The sequence below is a fragment of the Penicillium subrubescens genome (genome assembly GCF_028828155.1).
Source record: "Penicillium subrubescens strain IBT 31985 chromosome Unknown utg000007l_segment0_segment0, whole genome shotgun sequence".
NCBI classification, from domain to species: Eukaryota; Fungi; Ascomycota; class Eurotiomycetes; order Eurotiales; family Aspergillaceae; genus Penicillium; species Penicillium subrubescens.
The window spans coordinates 1072667-1091030 of record NW_026643157.1 but is presented as its reverse complement, the minus strand read 5'-3'; the positions used below and the strand labels follow the sequence as shown (position 1 = coordinate 1091030).

The window sequence follows — 18364 nt, the reverse complement described above, 5'->3', positions numbered from 1 at the left end:
GTTGAAACTTGGCATCTCCGAGCAAGTCGGCGAGTTAAGTTTTATCTACATTATTGAAGTGTGGCTTGATTTCCCCGCTTCATTTTGCATAGCATGGATGAGGCTTATCATTCAAAGTAGTTCTTATTCCACTATTCACGGAGAGCCATTTAGTAAGTCATATCTTACAGTTGGAAGGAAGAATTTTGTGCTGTACATGTTCATCTCAAGTACGATAGTGCAAAACTTAATACAATGTTATGTTTCTTTCCGACACATCTTTCTAGCAATGGCTGAAATTGACAAATTGAAAGAGGCATTGACTATTGAATCAGTCGCTAAGTCAATATACACTCTGTAGAAAACCTTATTTTCGTTTACTGAAATGTTTGAGAAGACGAAAACACGCAATGAAGACTCCAACTAGTACAGCTTTATGGATTTCCCGACAAGAAGAGTAAGTAAATAGTCCCCGTATTCACTGAATATCCCTATCAGCTTCCTGGACAAGCTGGTCAATCTGTTGGGCAACCTTCTCGGGAATTTCAAGGCTTGGGAAATGCGTCTCGCCCTCGAGATCAGCAAAGGAGAACCAAGAGTGCTTCCTGCTCAGGTCTTCATGCAACTTTCGATATTCAGGTTGATTTAGTGGGTGGGAGAATATATGCCGAATAAGAGGAGGATTCTCGATCATTTCCATACGGCGCATGGGTGTGCCATATTTTTCATAGGCCGCAGCGATGACTCGACAAGAAAGTGCCCACATTTGTGACCAAAGCCTCCAAATGAGTAGATAAAATGGGTTTCAACGGCCTTATTGTCGCTACCGGCCATCCAGTTGTCGTATAGACCTTGGCGGGCAGCTTTCCACGTTTTCTTCTCTTGCATCGCTTGGAGTCCCACGGCAAACTCGGGAGGAGGCTGGGTCATGATCTGATCGATCATCAAGAGACAAGGAACACGGACTCTTCCCAGCTTGTCGGCAATTCCCAATGCGGGCCAGCCACCATGTGAATGCGAGACAAGATAGAATTTGTCGACTTCCAGGGATTCGAGCAGGCTAATGGTGTCGCTGATCTGCTCCTCAACCCCAAAATCATCGATATCGTCGCGCTTTTGACCGTGTCCTCGCCAGCAGACCCTAATGACCCAGTACTTGCGGCTCAAATAGGGCAGAAGCTCGTCATACAGACGGAGGTCGTGCGCCCACCCAGTCAAGAGGACTAGAGCAGGTCGGTCAGCCATTCCACACTCGTCATAACAAATTTTGACACTGTTGATTTGCTTCGTAAGGTACATGGTCACTCGGGATGAGAAAGAATATTTGATTATGCTTTTGTGTCAATAGAATAAATAGGAGCTTGTTGTGGCCAAAAAGTAGAGATGCAGTTCTGGTGGCAGAATTTCACTTATACCTTCACTCCTGAGCGCATTTGGCTAGCAAACATTATTTCCATCGGGCTAGACAACAGGAAATGACACCAAGGAGAGGAGCAGGAAGAAGTGAGGGGAACATTCCAATCAAGTCAGCGAGGGAGCGGACGGAATTCGCCGTCTTGAGTCGGCGACTTGAACTCAAGCTTTTGAAACGCGGAACATGATAGCACATCTATGAATGATAATGGGCAAAATCAACGAGAGATTGCTAATATAAGCAAAACTACCCTGGTATGCTGCTTCTCAGCCCAGTATTATTCCAACACAATATTCGAAGATATGGCGCCCATCATTATTATTGGAGCAGGCCTTGTAGGCTTGACTCTAGCACAGGCGTTGAAAAAGGCTGGATTTGAGTTCGAGTTCTATGACAGAGATAGCAGTCTCGAAGAGCGTCCGGCGGGATGGGGCATTACAATGCACTGGGCACTTTCTGCCCTTGAATCTTGCCTGCCTGCAGATGTCTTTAGGCAACTTTTGTCTATTCAAGTAAATCCGGCGGAAGGTGGAAAAGGTTCGAATATTCTCCAACTATTCGGTCCCCTTCACTAACACCCATTCATCCATTAGAAAGTGACTGCTATCGCTTTTTGGACCTTGAGACAGGCCAGGACAAATATCGCTTTCCCTCATCGACTCACTATCAACTAAACCGAAAAGCGTTTCGTCAACTTCTCAGCACTGTCCTCAACGTTCACTGGGGGAAACGATTCACAGGATTCAATCCCACCGAAGACAGCGTCCTGGTCAAATTTGATGATGGATCTACAGTACAAGGCTCAATGCTCCTCGTCGTGGATGGCAAAAATAGTCGCACGAAACGGTTACTAGTGGGTGAAGAGAAGTCCAAGCTGAATCCGCTCCCGGTTGCGTTTGTGGGTATCAGCCTGCGCTTGTCCCCCGAGAAGATGAAGCCATTTCGGGATATCCACCCTGTGCTTTGGCAAGGAACGCACCCAGGTACCGGGTACTACCTATTTTCCTCAATGCTGTCGACGCCCCAGAGCAATGGGAGTGTCGGTACAGATAAAGAGTTCTATGAAGGTCAGTTCAACATGAGCTGGCTCGTCGACCGCAATGGACCATTGCCAAAGTCTCCAGCAGACCAACTGGCTCGCGTTAAGCAAGCAGCTGGGAGTGACACCGGTTTCTTTTCTAGCCTGCGACAAGCTATCATGGATATACCGGATGACAGTCCGATGCTTGAGATCAGGTTGGAGGACTGGCCCACCCAAGACTGGCCTTCGATTGGAGGAAGAGTGTCACTCCTTGGTGATGCCGCTCATACAATGACAATGTGTAAGTGACCTGGATCATTATTGGGGCCCCTGTATGGTAATTTTGCTAAATCTGGGTTTAGATCGGGGCGAAGCTGCTAATCATGGTATATGTGACGCTGCACGGTTGCGGGATGAACTTGCACTGTGGAGAGATGGAAAGCAATCTCTAGAGCGAGCATTACACAAGTACCAGATGGAGGTCAAGAGCCGCACTCACGATGCAGTGATAATGAGCCGTCACGCTTGTCTTGACTGCCATGATCTAAACTCTCTCAAAGTGGATAGTCCAGTTTTCCAGGTGGTCGGCATACATTTGAAGTTAGAGAATCATAATGACCTCTTTGATTGAACATATACTTTCGCCTTATCGATTTAACGAATTTATTACGCCACCATGTGAAATACGTGTCGCGTGAAAGCGGTGCACGAACCATATCGAAGTCAGTTCCGATCGTTTCTACTGGAGATCTTGTTGAAGTCGTAACTAAAGATCAATAATGGGACACAGCACGCAGCACTACGTCGGTTGCAATAGCTAAGACACATATGATGGCTATAAGCCATAAGATCATGGATTAACAGACCTCAACATAATATACCTGTGGAGATTTTACTAGGTAATATGAGAGAAGCAAAAGGACCATAGTGGAGATGAAACATGTTTGCTTCCAATTCCATGGCCGGTCGATATGCGTTCAGGATTGTATCTTGATCTCAATGATTGACTTACAGACTTGATCATTGCATTATCTTCCAAAGAAAAATAAAGCTTTCTCTATCATTGTTGGCCATCTATCTCTTCCTTTAGCAATTGTGCTTATCAGTCGTACTCGCCGACCTTCCTCCAGTCGGCGACTTCCTTAAGTGGGTGGACCCTCCCCGCCCTGGAAGAGACCACCCCCCAGCCCCCGCAATCAATGGATGATCCGAACAGCAATCCCGCAGCCAGTTTGCTGAGGCCCTCTTTAATTATTGTATTTTCCCCCCTTAAGTTTCTCCATATATTGTTTCGTTGCATTGACTTTGTTCCATCCCTCAGGACCACACATCGTTATGGCCAGCACGATAACAGTCCAGCTGCCTGGGGGCCCCATTGAAGCGAACGTAGTGGACGACAGCCTCATCAACGCTCGGGGAATACCTTATGCCAAAGCTCAACGTTTTGAAACGCCACAGCCGACTGGAAATTGGATTGAGACCCTAGACTGCACCAAACGCGCACCAATATGTCCACAACTCCCTTCAAGATTGGAGTCGGTCATGGGTCCCTTGACCAAGGGCCATAGCTTGAGCGAAGATTGCTTGCGCGTATCCATCGTTGCGCCTCGAGACGTCACAAACGCTCCCGTCATGGTTTGGCTACACGGCGGCGCGTATATTTCTGGTGGCGGAGACCTGGGCTGCTACCAGCCTATAGACCTCGCCAAACGGGGGATAGTCTGTGTCAATATTACTTATCGACTTGGAGTGTTCGGATACCTGCATTTGGAGGGCATTGCACCCGCCAATCTTGGACTGTTGGATCAGCGAGCTGCACTGCAATGGATCCAAAACAACATCTCTGCCTTTGGTGGAGACCCGGCTAATGTCACGATGGTCGGACAATCTGCGGGTGCGGATTCGATCATTTGCTTGATGGCCTCGGAGAATACCAAAGGCCTCTTCCATCGGGCTATTCTCCTGAGCCCGCCATTAGGAGAGCTGAAGGAACGAACTCCCACGGCACCAATGCTCACAAAAAGAGCGGAGCGACTCCTGACAAAAGATCCACGAGAAATGTCCATAGACGAATTACTTGGCGTGCAGAAGCAGCTCTTGATGAACCCCGTCCGAACGCAAGTCATGCTATTTGCCCCTGCTCTTGGATATTCGCCCCTGCCAACGGAGCAAGACTTTGATCAAAACATCTCCGAAACTGCGAAAGACATTCCCATTCTCATTGGCTGGACTGATCACGATGGCCGCCCCTTCGCCAGCATGATGGGACCGGAGAGTTTACTTAAATTACCCATCATTGGACCGTATGTGGAGGCTGTTGGAACCTGGTATATTACACAAAGCTATTTCAAATGGCCATCCCAGCGTTTCCATCAGCAAGTACTCCAAGCCGGTGGAACTTCGACAAGTTATTCGTTTGGCTGGGCGGGTATAGATAACTCGCTAGGAGCTTGCCACTGCATCGATATCCCGTTTGTACTGGGAACGCGGGAATCCTGGAAAACTGCCCCAATGCTTGCTGGTCAAGACACTGAGGAGCAACTTGCCCGACTGGGCTCGAGTCTCAAGGACTTGTGGGTGAGATTCGCGAATGGAAGGAGGCTGAAGGAAAATCATCTTGAAATTCGCAGAAACCTTTCCCTGTCGGAAGCTGCTTTCGAGGATGACGAATAATTAGATCAAATTCGAGTTTTCATATTCAGAAATGCATTTGATGCACCCAGACTCAAATCCATGCTCAGCTTTACGACGCTTCGTCATCGGACTCTTCACCGTGAGTCGAGCCCCTGCAAGACCCGATGAGAGCACAACATAAGTTGTAGAGTACACTACACGCATAGGCAAGAGTTTTTGGTGTCTCCTAAAGGAAGGCTCTATCATTCCAAATGGATCAGAAAGATTGGGAAGTGGCCCCTTTGCATTTTCGAGTATGAACCTGCAGTTCAGGCCTCGAGTGGCACGATTTCAGAAACTTGCTGCCATACCCCGCTAGTCGCGTCAAACTTCTTTCTCGAGTAATGCAAGAAAAGCTGATCTGGATCACGGCCCCATCCGGCGACGTCACTTTCTGCAATATCTGGAGGAAAGCCGTTCGCTGGTCTGAAAATACCACAAAACGATAACCGTGCTTCCTCGGGAATAAATCCTGGCATGCTTTGTATGGATAGAGCCTCGGCTATAGAGGGCGGAGAATCATAGGCTAGTGTTTCTCGTCCCTCTTCGCACATCATACTAGCATAGTCCTCTTCAAGCCTCATGAGGTTTCCAGCTAAGAGCGCAACTGGAGTACATTTGAAGAACCCTTGCATTGGGGGTGCTTGTTGTAAGAGCTGCAGTGCCCGGTGCCGCAGACTTGTCTCTCGGCACTTCATTGATGTGAGGAAGAGAGGAATACCGACACCCATCTCAAAGGTGAATGGTGGTTGTGAGCCATCGGGTCCAGCCGAGGCACTAAGCACCAGATCAGCCTGTTGAATGATGGTCACAAAATCTGCTATATGAGCATCATAGACGGTTTCCGAAGATGTGAGGCATCCAGAGAGTAAGATTGATGCTGCGGCATGATATGTCAGGAGAACAGGCTCGAAAGTCAACGAGGATGAAGATTCGGCCGAAATGCTTTCACAAAGACAATTATATGCGCGAAGCCAATCATCGAGTTGAGCTTGAAGACACTGCTTCTTCGCAAGCATATCTTGACTCACGAAGGCTTCGCATCCAACGGTATCCAAATGTACTCTTGCTTCACGATCGAAGAGCATCACTTCTGTAGCAAGAACAGTGATGGCTGTTCGAGCAGAGCTGATTGAAGTAAACCTAGAGGCGCCTGTTTCTTTCTCGGCAACTGCAAACAGTTCACTAGGTTGAACGCCGGAAATCGTTAGGGAGATGGTACCCAAACGTAGGAATAGCGGGATTATTTTCTGCTCTAAAAGAGCAGCGTTGGTCGCGGACACCCCTCCAAAGGCAACTTGAGTTCGCAGGTCGAGTATCAGCCTAACACCCTGATTATATAGGATCAATGCCTCCTCCATCCGTCCTTGAATAGTCTCAATGCAGATGAAAAGCACGCAACTAATGAGTGCAATGAACGGGTCTGCCTTTCCAAGCTCAATCTGGGAGTGGATTCTGGATATCGAGCGTGAGTACCATGCCAAAGCATCTTGCTGCGCCTGATTTAAATGATGCGAGCTCTTTTCTTCAGCCCTCAATAATGAGAAGTCTGCGCATTGATCAGGGTGTTCAAAAAGCCCACTGATCGCGATCATGGCGTCCCATACGGCAGGCTCTGTGCGACAGAGTTGCGGGACGACGCCTGTCCAAAAATCGATGGCCATACCGCCAGCAAGGTATCTTGCGGCATGCTGAAAATAATACTCGAATGCGCGACGCTCGCGCCGGCCTGGATTTGGCGACAACGACAGCGCATGGCTAGGGACCAGTGACGATGGAGTTGTTGGACGTTTGGGAGAAGTTTCATCACTCCCATATTCGCATCTTCGTCCCGTACTGGAACAACGATAACATGTTGGCTTTTCCTCGCCGCACTTGACCCTCCTAATCCTGTTTGTCTGTTAGCGGTGAAGCAGAGGGAACAGCCGGAGTAACTCACTTGCAGGTCTTGCACCCTGATCTTGATTTTGGGGCGCCAATACGGCGGCTGGCCAAAACTTCAGCGCCCATGCTTCACAATCTCCATTTCAGGCTCGCCTCAAGGTCATCTAGACGTGCACTTCAACCCGACACGCGACTGGAAAGGGATGGGTGAAAGAGGAAGTCACTCAGCACCGCCCGCACGTTTCCTCCAGTAAGGCTGGCGGCCTTGCTGCCTGAGGCATCAGGGGTGACGAGTAGTCACCTGTCGGTTTCTTTCAGACAGTATATAGGTGTCAAAAGAATACAGCGTGCATAATTTTAAACAGCTAAGCAGATACACTACTTTAATAGAAAGATTTTTGGCCTGCGTTTCCAAGGGGACCCATAGGTATGTCTGTCATAGCGAAAGCCGAAATCTCATTCGAGAATTATTATGCCTTTGTTTTGATTCTTAGACCGAGTCTTTCTAACCGAACCTGAATACACCTCAAAGCGCATATCTAAAATGCTTAGATTCCATATCGGTCATGTCCTTGAAACCATCCAGAATGGCCTGAGATTGGGTCTCATTGCCCGTCAGGGTTTCCCCCCAGCCGCTGCGGCCGCAGCATCCCTTCGCATATTCTCCCATCGCATAGCCATATATGCCATGATTGATAAAACTATGATTCCAGCATAGCAAACTAAAAGCCCCGTCAGTGCAGAATAGTATCGCGGAGCTTCACGAGAGAAAAAGATATTTGCGCCGGCGACATTCCCGGCGGCATATAGTGTGAACCATATACCGTTAGCGACTGCTCGTTTGGTGTGGCCTGCCACGTTGGTGGAAAGTAGATTCCAGGACACTATAACCGGTGCGCCAATGATATACTGCAGCCAGGTACATCCAACGAGTGTCCACCGATGGTCAAGGCTCGTGAAACGGATGCCCAGTAGCCCAGCAAATGGAATGAGACTCACAACGGCGAGAACGATGCAACGTGAATTGGGGACGTATGTTGCAACAATGCCACATATGGGGACAATGATGGCTTCAATGGCTCCCGTCGGTAGTTGAAGTAGCGTCGCGTAGATTCCGCTGAATCCAAAGCCTTTAATCAACGAAGAGGCAAAATTGGAGACTCCGCCGTTGATGACACCGCAAGCAATGCCGATACCTGCACAGCAGAGGATCTTAATATCGTAGAGGTTTTCCACAGCTTGTCCCAGTTTGATCTGTCGAGTCTTCACACCAATCATATTTTCCGCGACTCGCCGGACAGCAATGACACGTTGGCGATGGGTTAGGAAGCGCGCAGAGGCGGGCGAGTCAGGCATGAGTGCGAGGAATACACCTCCACAGACAAAGTTGAGTAGTCCAATTGTCAGGAAAATGAGCTGCCAGCTATGGAGAGAGGTGTTGTGGGAGTGTCCGAGACCGAAGCCGAGCAATGCTCCTACCATGGTCGCCATTCCATTGGCACTCAACCAAATAGCCATGCGAAGAGGCTGTTCGGAGCGCTTGTAGAACATAGACGTAATCACCATCACTTTGGTTTGTTAGAGACTTTCACTTTCCACCCTAAACAGCTTCCGGGTTTGGAGGATGCTTACTGCATGGGCTAACGCCTGCCTCTGCCATTCCCAGCAGGAATCTCAGGATTAAAATACCAGCGTAGTTCTTGGCCCCAACGTGTGCGATCACAATGACACTCCACATCAGGAGCATACCTCCCATATACTTGGCAACAGGCAACTTCTGGATAAGCAGGTTCGCTGGTATGGCCCAGAACAGGTACCCGAAGTTGAAGATAGCTGCCACCCAGGAGTAGCGCTGGCCCTCGAGGCCAAGATCGGGAATGAGTGAGTAGGCTGAAGCATAGTTAAGTGATAGTTTATCTGTACGGCCATGAATTGTTAGTTGCAATTTCCTAGCATAACTCAGTCATTCGGCTCCTCGTACCAAGAAATTGTATCACATAAGTGACATAGAGCTAAGGAAATGTCAGAAACGGATCAAGCAGAGTGAACAAGCTTGTTAAATTATCAACTCACAATCGGCATGATTCTCCAGTCCAAAATTCTCAGGACCGCAGCTCCCTCACTCTCCAACTCCTCGGTCGACAATTGATCAGCCTCAATGTATAAATCGGCTCCAATATCACGGACCTCTCCGAGAGAGACATCTTTCTCCACAGCAGGTGGTTGCTCCACCTTAGCATCTTTTGAGTCCATATTATTGAAGAAAAGGCGGACAATATTCTAGTTGAATCATTTAGCATCCTTCCCCCGCCCTGCTCTGCCATCACCCTAGGCTTATATGCATCTTACTCCGCAGTTCAAGAGCAATCTTTATCGCTGCCAAGCAGATAAGCTGGAGGAGCTCGTTATCCTGGCACGACGATAGGCGCTCAGGCGGACTATCGCCCGCCTACGGGATGGCAAAGTGGAGTAACTTTGTTAGGCGGACAATACTCCGCCGTCTCCGCACTGGATTGCCGGATTGCGGTACTGTCTGTATAAGATCATTGCAGGATAACAGGAACTCTATCGTGAAAGGTCTGGATTCTCTTGCAACTGATACCAATTGATAGTGACCGTGTCCAATTGCCAATCAACGCGCGAAAGCAAATCATCAAGCAAAGTACCATTTTCAAAGACATCATGGGTCAGGCAAGCTCGGATCAAGAGTTCACTTTACTCGACGCTAGCATCTCCGAACTACAGAATGCACTCTCATCAGGGTGGCTCACCAGCGTGGACTTGGTCTTGCGCTATCTGCGACGTATCAGTGTCTATGATGCCAACGGACCAAAGCTCAGTGCCATTCCAATTCTCAATTCATCTGTCTTTGACGAAGCTGCCGCATCAGATGCCAGGCGTGCGACGGGACAACCACCACGACCATTAGAAGGAATTCCCTTTCTAGTGAAAGACAATATCAAAGTCAAAGGTATGACCGTTGCCAACGGATCACCTGCTTTTGAGAAGCTCATCGCGAATGAAGACGCGGCGTGCGTGCAGATTCTTCGGAATGCTGGCGCTGTCCTTCTCGGGCGAACCAACATGCCTGCCATGGCGTACGGTGGTATGCAACGCGGAGTCTATGGACGTGCCGAGAGTCCTTATAACAGCGATTACTTGGCGGCAGCATATGCCTCGGGCTCGTCGAATGGATCTGCTGTCGCCACAGCTGCAAACTTCTGCGCATTCTCTTTGGGAACCGAGACTGTCTCGTCTGGCCGGTCGCCTGCATCGAATAATGCTATCATTGCATACACGCCTTCCAAGGGATTGCTCCCACTTCGAGGCGTGTTCCCTCTCTATCCAACCTGTGATGTATTGGTCCCTCATACTAGGACCGTTGAGGATCTATTCCACGTTCTTGACGTCTTGGGTGTTTCTGATCCGGCACCAAAGGGAGATTTCTTCAATGAACAGCCATTCGTCAAACTTCCCTCAATGGAATCTATTCGTCCAGATTCTTTTACAACCCTGAAAGATAAGTCTTCCTTGAAGGGCAAGCGCATTGGTGTGCCTTCAATGTACATTGGAGGACACGATTCCTCCATCCTCCCTGTCAGCAAAGTGAAAACACGACCTTCTATTATAAAGCTCTGGCAGGAAGCAAGAAAGGCTCTGGAATCCTGCGGCGCTGAAGTGGTCGAGACCGATTTTCCTCTTGTGACAATCTACGAGTCAAATGCGGGCACAGGTCAATTAGTTACTGTTGCCGATCTTCCAGATGGCTGGCAAGCCAAAGAACGATGTGAAGTTGTCTCCCATGCGTGGGATGACTTCGTCGTCGTAAATGGCCAGAAAGACCTCGCATCTCTAACAGTTGTCGACCCTGACACGATCTTTCCCCTAGCCCCAGGCTCCCTCCTCGGTACCCCGGAGGCAGCCAACAAGCCACGGTGGGACGAGATTGTAGCATATCCGCACACGAAGCCATCGTCCATATTCGAGATTGCAGGAATGAAGCAAGCTATTCATGCCCTTGAAAATGCCCGAAAGGCAACCTTCGAGGACTGGCTGGATAAGCTTGGTCTCGATGCTGTGGTCTTCCCCGCGAATGGCGATGTGGGCGCTGCCAATGCTGATAGAGATGAAGATGCCTCGCTTTTTGCCTGGAGCAATGGTGTGAAGTACTCTAATGGCAATCGGCCAATTCGTCACCTCGGAGTTCCAACAATTTCAGTTCCAATGGGCGTGATGGAGGATACAAAAATGCCAGTGAATCTCACTTTTGCGGGCAAGGCTTATGAGGACATTGATCTACTACGATACGGATACGCCTTTGAGATGGCTTCCAAGCGCCGTACTCAGCCTGCTAATGTACCAGTCTTGTACTCTGATCGAATTTCAGCCAGCAATACCTCTCGTGTTTCCCAAGGCCCAGTGGAATTGGCAGTGGAAGAGCAGGTTAAAGAGATCCAAGACTCAAGGGTGCTCATTCGGGTTCAAGGTTCTATGCGAGCATCTGATGATAGTCCCATGCGTTTAACATGTTATGTGAATGGAGAGCCGTGTGAGGCCATGGTGGAGAATAGAAAGTGGTCTCTCTCGACATCGTACCCGACTTCTGAACGGGATAACGCATGGGAGATGTGGAAGAGTCCAGCGTTGAGCCAGACAATTGTCGTCATAACGGCACATTCAGGCACCCACACAACGGCTGGGAGGCTCATTCTCTTGTAACACTATTTTTTCATCGGTTCTGTATCTTATCATGTAAATAGTCTTAAATTCATATCATAACATCATTCACACTACTTCAGTCACAAGATTGTCTGGTAGCGCTTCATACTGTACGAATCCTCCATACATCATATCCTCTATCATTCCCAAGATCGCCCGATGTAGATACTTCTTCTTCAGCTGGTCCAAGTGAGCCTCTGCCTCCGCCAAGCCAGGAAGATCGATCTCCATTGCAGGTGCGCCAGTAGGCTGCAGGATCTGCTTATGCAAAAATTGGAACAGTTCGTAGTATGGTACAGCATCCTCCCAGCGTTCTGCAAAACATGCGAAATTCTTCAAGCAGGCGTCAATAGCTTCTGGCGAGTCGTAAGAATTCTGAACCTGTATGATCAGATCGTCCATGATGGGTCTTGTTGCCCAGATCAAGTAGAGGAGCATGATAGCAGCTCTAAACTGGAACACCAACTATGTAAATGTCAGTCATCTCTAATCCATAGCGGGCTGTAAGCAAGTGTCTTACCGCAGACCAAGTAAAGCACATCACATGCCCCTCCTCCTGTAATCGACGGAACTGCAAGCAGACTTCCACCACAGCCGAGAATATCTCTTCCATTCCCTCGTGATCAAGGAAGTTCCGCTTCTCTTCCATCAATATAAGAATACTATAATCATACAACTTCGTCATCCAGCTTGGGTGACAAAACCCACTGGAAACATTCGAAGTTCCGTAACGGGGTATATCCTTTCTCCAGATATCCAGAGCAGACTTGAGTGACGAGCTGAAAGCGTCTTTCTCTTCAGTATATCGCCAACGTGATCGTTCAAGTGATCTCCTAATGTTATTTTGAATTTTTCGCAGTCGGAATAGATGACCCAGTGCGGGATTCGCATTACCAGGGGGCTGGATCGTGTCTCCTAGAACGCAAAGCTGGATTTTTGTTAGTAAATCCACGCAAATACATCGAATCATGCTCGCAGTCTTACATCATCATCCACGATTCGATATGAAGGAGACACGGGTCTGTCCCATCCAGAGGCAATAACCTCATTCAGCATGTAGCATGCGATGAACATGTTCTCGGACATGACCTCGCCAGAAGCGGCACCCGTTTCGTCATCCCGTTCAATGCGGACGTATTTTCGAAGGTGTGTAATTGCGGCGGTGCAAAATGGTAATATCGAGGAGACCGTCGTGGCGATCTCCTCTGACGACGGGGAATGCAATGCATAGACGATCAGTAGCAGGGATGCTTGAACTTGGAGGACCATGGATGGATGGCCCACCACATGTGGATAATAGTTCATTGCAGAAGCATACAGTTCTTTTGAGCGAGTCAAATGTGCCGGGTCTCGGTGCATTGTGCTGCAGAGGGATGCCCCGATGGCATACACCATGCGGAGAAAGAAAAATCGCCACTCTTCTTGTCCCGTTATACCCTCCTCGCGATGCCATATCTTCCAAGCAGATTCGTTCAAGAAGGGCCACTCGCGGTGTGATATTGAAAAGTATATATTTGTGTAAAGCTCTGTGAGCCAGATGGAGTCCTCGCCAACCAAGGGAAAGGATGGTTTATCGAGGCGAAGGAAATCCAGTGTTTCGTCATTCAATTGGAAGATGGAATCCGAAAGCGACGACGGTGAAAACGGTGATAGTCGAGAAATCGGGATTTGAGGCTGCACAGCAGACGAGAGTACCAGCGCTTGGCTCTCGTCCGCCCCATTAGCCCAACATGGCGATGGCGCATTCGGTGCTATACCCGCCTCATCACAACCATTCTCCACAAAATTAGTCTGTACGCCCGCGTCACATAGCTCTACACCAGGGTTTGTCCCTGAATGTGAACCTTCCAACTCGGCTACCCTCCTCTCGAGGTCTTTCAGGTATGCGACCGGGATGGTGATGCTATCTCCAGACTTGCACGATCTAGCAGGCAGACACTCTGCACCTTTTCGGCGACATTCGCCGCAGGTGGGCTTCACGTGGTCACATTTGCGCTTCAGACGGAAACAGCGGGCACAGGCGATATCTCGTGGTTTGAATGGGCGCGACATGCGGGTGTTGGAAGAGTCCAGGAAGGAGACGTGTAGAGTGCGGGGGAAAGCGGAGATGGACCGGCTCGATCTGCTTTGCCATTGATAAGAAGGTTTCGGGCGAGTTCCGAGGCCGACATCATGTCCATTGATAGCCGAAGATAAAGAAAACCAATGTGCAAGATTGAATGATTAATCCTCGTAGTAAAGGAGGGAAATGGTCAGATCACTAGCGGAGTAGAAGAAGTTTAAGATACCATATCATTGAACATTCTTCATGAGCCACTGGCAATGGATGAGATGTGGACTTCACGAATAATCACAGACTAAGAAGTTAAGGAACATACTCCACAGTAACTGATACACCCAAATACTCCATACTCACGATGCGCCCAATATCGGCAGTCATCTTCCTTTCAACCTCGGATCCACTTCCCCATTGCCGAATCATAACCGATGATCTTGAGATCAATATTCAGCGTCTTCAGCATGAATTCGATAGTAAATTCCTGTAGTATGCTAGTCAGCCGGTGCGCACATCCATTAGTTAAGTGCCACATTGATCCTATTTGTACCTCATCATGAGACTCCTCCTCCTGCGCTTTTGAGCTATTCTTCTCCCCCGCAAAGACATCGCCCAGACCCCAATTCGTAGTATGCCCGTACTCATTCGCATGTTCTTTTTCTTCCTCCTCAAAGTCCCACTGAAATGCATCACGTTTCGAGCGCTCTCTCCACGCTGTCAGGCCACCCATTCGGGTGACACGTTCCTGGGCACCAGCGAACACCTCGTCAGCGGCCTCCTGACTGGCATGACGCCATTTCGTGATCAACCCCTCAAGCTCGCTATCTTTGCTTGATGACTCAATGCGGAGTGCTTGTTTTGCGACGTTGAGCTCTTCACGTAGAGCTGCAATCCGAGTCTGTAGAATGCGCTCCTGTTTCTGCAAACGTAAGAGCTCGGGGTCTGCAAGAGGCGACTGCGCTGGCGTGGTCAGTGCAGAGCGATTTGTAGGTCGCACTGGCCGCATGCCTTGTGACGATGTTGGCGATGATGCGGTCAGTTCAGGGCCTGGAGTAAAAGCTTCGGATTTACAGGCCTCATATTGGACCGTTCCGCTTGCATCGGGTGTGCGAGGTGATACTTGAGACGCATCTTCAATAGGCTCGGGCTTGCGCAGCGGGGACTTGAACGGCCGAGAGAGAGCGACTGCCGCGTTCAGGCGACGTCGTTTGCTTAGAGGATGATTATCTTCCATTGCGAGGCGGGCTAAAGGAAGGACACAAGTGAAGGGGAAAGGGGGTAGATCCGTGATACAGAGGAAAACGACGAGGGTGGAAATGAGGATGAAGGTGAGGATGAGCAACTCCAGATGTCTTATCGATAAGAAGCTATGCAGGTGACATTTATCTACACTTAAGATCCATACATTACAATTTCTTTCATTAATGGCCCACTCCACCTGCCACCCACTGCCCGAATTCAGGGTCACCAGGCTGTGGGAAGAAGCCACGGTCGTTGTTGTTCGCATTGGCATTGGGGTTTGCGTTTGCGTTGCCATTAGCATTGCCACCCTGGTTGGCAGCGTTCGCATTCTGGCGGTTTCGCTGCTGTTGTTGACGGATGTACACCAGCACGAGAAGAGTCGCGGCCAACCCAACGATGAGCAGACCCTCAAGGACGCTATCGTCGATGTCAAGGTCCATGTCATCATAATACCCGTCTTCATGCTCTGCATGGACGCCCATGAAATCTTCGTCATCTTCGCGGGCTTCGTAAAGCTCGTTGTAATAGTCGGCCGCGTCATTCTCAATGAAAGCCTCGATCCATTCCTTGAAAGAACGTCGAGGTCTCGTATCTGTGGAAACAAATCAGTCAGAGATAGGGTATACATTGACAGGCGACATTCTCCTCCGATTGTACGCGCTTACCTTCATCGCGGATGGGATTGATATCTCCGTTGGTGATTCGGTTCCAGTATCCCCGCACCCGCAGCTTCAGGAGGCTAAGCTTCACGGGCAAGTACGCCTCACGGTTGGTTACCAAAGCAAGATCATAGTAGCGCTTGGCCATGTGGAAATCTTGCGCCACGGCAACACCATTCTCATGCATCCAACCTAGGTTCCAGTACGCCTGTGCACTGTGGTGGGCTTCAGCCGCATTGTGATAACATGTCGAGGCCTTCTCGGCATCTACCAGGGCGCCAGTTCCGCGCAAGTAGTAGTCACCCATCTTGACCAAAGAGTCAATATTAGATTGCTTGGCTGACCTAGTCCAGTAAATCAGAGCCAAGGCCGTATTGCGTAGCAGCTTGGTTCGAGTCCTCTGGGCCCATGGCAGGATGCGACTCAACGAGAACAATGAGCGCTGTTCGTCAAGGAGGTATGCCACGTTAGCTTGAGCATGCTCATATCCTTGCTCCGCAGCCATCATGGCTGGAATGAGAGCCCGCTCCTTGTCGCCATTCTCGTATGCGTCGTTTGACTCGGCGAAGGCTGAGTGAACCATTTCCGCCTTCTCAGCGACCAGCTTATAATACGCCGCTGCAACACCACAGTGCGGCTGTCTGCCGACGCCAAAGTTGGCCATCTCCGCGAGGTAGTAGTATGCCTCCATCCATCCCCAACGCGCGGCGAGCTCAAAGTATCGAGATGCGGTGGCCACGTCTCCTTGGTCCAGGAAAAGAGCGCCGAGTCGAGTCTCTGCGGCCGGGATATCCTCATCAGCTGCGGACTTGAAATACGAGGCCGCCTTGTAAGCGTCTTGGGGTACTCCGTAACCGTGGAGATACATTAGTCCCATCTGGTGCTGGCAGAGAGCATCCCCATTCTTCACACCGCGTCGGAACCAGATTAGGGCCTTGCCCAAATTCTGTTCAACGCCTTCTCCGCGCAGGTACATCAGGCCAATATGTCCTGCTGCTTTGGCAGCTAACTTGTCAAGCCCGTGGGAAGGGTTTGCAACGAAAGAGCCATCCTGGTTCCAGTAACGTATCGTTACAGATTTGAAATACTTCATGGCTTTCTTGAAGTTGCGAGGCAAGCCACGCGCTCCTTCGTAGTTCATCTTGCCCAGAGAGAACGTGGCCTTAAGTTCGCCTTTGCGAGACATGAGATCAAGGTATTCAAGGACATCTTCAATACTGGCCTCGGTGGCGGCATGGCTAGGGTCTCGCGCATTGTGCCCAGAGCTCGACACGCTAGCGCCTTCTCCATAAACACCACCCTCTTCATCCGCCCAGCGGTAGGACTCTCTGACCATGGCATGACCACCAGGTGGACCGGATCGATAATATGCAATAGCCTTGTCGGCGACCCTCTTGTAGTAAAAGACGGCGTGTTCGCAGTTCTTTGGCGTCCCGATTCCAGAATGGTAGCGATAGGCCAGCGTCATCTCCGATCGAGTGTTTCCTCCCTCCGCGGCGAATTCGTGGTACATCAGCGCCTTTGCTTGATCTCGTTCGACAGCGTCACCAATACCAGTCGCATACATGAAACCAACCATGGACTGTGCTGTACTGTTCCCTGTCAACCAAGCCAGGTCGTGGTACCACTGGAATGCCGCACTGAAATTGCGCGGATGCGTGAAGTTGCCGTAGAAGTTCATCTCCGCGAGAAGAAACATCGCGTCCGCGTCCGCTTCTTCATCTGCTGCTGCCTTAAGCTCTTCGACCGCATGTGCAACCTTAGGGCTGAGCTTCCTTTCAGCTTTATCAGGGGCAGGCCCGTTCAAAAACAGTAACCGAAAGGCCTCGCGACCGTAATGTAGTGTGTATCCAATGAGTCCGGTGGGTTTATCAACGTTAAGAACAGCCGGCTTAGCTGCTCGGAGTATGTTCCAGGCATTTTCAACTCGTTCTGCCACAGGATATTGAGAGATATTAGTATGACCATTATGTCTGAAGCTGCACGTGCGACTGTTCTTGGGCGAGACTCACCACTAATTGGCCGTGGCTCTGGTTCTGGCTCTGTAAACAAGAACTCCGGTTTTTCATTGCCTCCCGAAACTTCCGTGGATGAAGTGTCTCCCAAGGGAGCCTGGGTCGGCCCAGCTGCACATGTCTGTAGAAGCACTAGGAAGCGGAGTCAGCACCGAATGACAACCCCCGGAAACGAGAAGTGGAGAGCGAGGGGAACTCACGCAGGGCCGGCAAGACGGTAATCAACGGCGTCCTCATGATGCCTGTGATATTTGAGAATTCAAAGATTGGAAGAATCGCATTGCGACTCTGTCGGGGGTCGGAGACAAAAGGACGTGAGACAGTTGGAGCGCATGGCTCTCGGTGATGTAGTTCCGTTCCAACGGGCCACTTGGCTAAACCGCGGAGCTTCATTCTGCCGACAGCGAATCACCGCCTTGTCTACAACAGGCTACCAACACAATGAATTAAGCATGGACAGCTCGAGATGCATACTGAGATTTATGATAACCTTCGGAGTAATTGCATCATTTACGTTATTAATCATTGGACAGCTTATCATTAAACTTCTTTTATTCAACTCCCTAGAATCTGTGTACAGCATGGGAGAAAATCAAATCAAATACAAAAACCCCCAGTGCGCTCTTCATGCAAAAAGAAAAGGAAAAACATTTGGACAGCCACGGAGTGTTCCACGTAGCCTCCCCCAAGAACGAGACCTTG

At 49.7% G+C, this 18364-nt stretch overlaps 9 protein-coding genes across 9 annotated transcripts; 3 read left to right on the top strand and 6 right to left on the bottom strand.

Moving 5' to 3' along the window:
- Positions 1–457: 457 nt before the first annotated feature.
- On the bottom strand, positions 458–1278 carry N7473_010165 (alpha/beta hydrolase; the record flags this gene model as incomplete). The annotated part of the gene is made up of 2 exons (XM_057156104.1): positions 458–723; positions 744–1278. 2 exons carry the CDS (start codon positions 1276–1278, stop codon positions 458–460), a joined length of 801 nt encoding a protein of 266 aa, XP_057004759.1.
- Positions 1279–1695: 417 nt separating this feature from the next.
- On the top strand, positions 1696–3045 carry N7473_010164 (FAD-dependent oxidoreductase; the record flags this gene model as incomplete). The annotated part of the gene is made up of 3 exons (XM_057156103.1): positions 1696–1930; positions 1987–2715; positions 2777–3045. 3 exons carry the CDS (start codon positions 1696–1698, stop codon positions 3043–3045), a joined length of 1233 nt encoding a protein of 410 aa, XP_057004758.1.
- Positions 3046–3749: 704 nt separating this feature from the next.
- Positions 3750–5087, top strand: N7473_010163 (uncharacterized protein; the record flags this gene model as incomplete). The annotated part of the gene is made up of 1 exon (XM_057156102.1): positions 3750–5087. One exon carries the CDS (start codon positions 3750–3752, stop codon positions 5085–5087), a length of 1338 nt encoding a protein of 445 aa, XP_057004757.1.
- A 269-nt stretch (positions 5088–5356) lies between these two features.
- N7473_010162 (Zn(II)2Cys6 transcription factor domain-containing protein) lies at positions 5357–7097 on the bottom strand (the record flags this gene model as incomplete). Its single annotated transcript, XM_057156101.1, has 2 exons — positions 5357–6977; positions 7027–7097. The coding sequence occupies 2 exons, from the start codon at positions 7095–7097 to the stop codon at positions 5357–5359; spliced, it is 1692 nt and encodes a 563-aa protein (XP_057004756.1).
- A 305-nt stretch (positions 7098–7402) lies between these two features.
- N7473_010161 (putative MFS allantoate transporter) lies at positions 7403–9266 on the bottom strand. The gene is made up of 4 exons (XM_057156100.1): positions 9045–9266; positions 8953–8983; positions 8604–8888; positions 7403–8539 (listed from the first exon to the last, which is right to left on the bottom strand). Exons 1-4 carry the CDS (start codon positions 9222–9224, stop codon positions 7587–7589), a joined length of 1449 nt encoding a protein of 482 aa, XP_057004755.1. The 5' UTR covers positions 9225–9266; the 3' UTR covers positions 7403–7586.
- Positions 9267–9653: 387 nt separating this feature from the next.
- Positions 9654–11690, top strand: N7473_010160 (Amidase; the record flags this gene model as incomplete). The annotated part of the gene is made up of 1 exon (XM_057156099.1): positions 9654–11690. One exon carries the CDS (start codon positions 9654–9656, stop codon positions 11688–11690), a length of 2037 nt encoding a protein of 678 aa, XP_057004754.1.
- A 2-nt stretch (positions 11691–11692) lies between these two features.
- On the bottom strand, positions 11693–13742 carry N7473_010159 (uncharacterized protein; the record flags this gene model as incomplete). Its single annotated transcript, XM_057156098.1, has 3 exons — positions 11693–12155; positions 12211–12618; positions 12675–13742. 3 exons carry the CDS (start codon positions 13740–13742, stop codon positions 11757–11759), a joined length of 1875 nt encoding a protein of 624 aa, XP_057004753.1. The 3' UTR covers positions 11693–11756.
- Positions 13743–14137: 395 nt separating this feature from the next.
- N7473_010158 (putative DNA repair protein Dds20/Mei5) lies at positions 14138–14980 on the bottom strand (the record flags this gene model as incomplete). The annotated part of the gene is made up of 2 exons (XM_057156097.1): positions 14138–14230; positions 14297–14980. The coding sequence occupies 2 exons, from the start codon at positions 14978–14980 to the stop codon at positions 14138–14140; spliced, it is 777 nt and encodes a 258-aa protein (XP_057004752.1).
- Positions 14981–15167: 187 nt separating this feature from the next.
- Positions 15168–18055, bottom strand: N7473_010157 (ubiquitin ligase complex subunit HRD3; the record flags this gene model as incomplete). Its single annotated transcript, XM_057156096.1, has 4 exons — positions 15168–15580; positions 15654–17579; positions 17660–17794; positions 17863–18055. The coding sequence occupies 4 exons, from the start codon at positions 18053–18055 to the stop codon at positions 15168–15170; spliced, it is 2667 nt and encodes an 888-aa protein (XP_057004751.1).
- Positions 18056–18364: the final 309 nt, after the last annotated feature.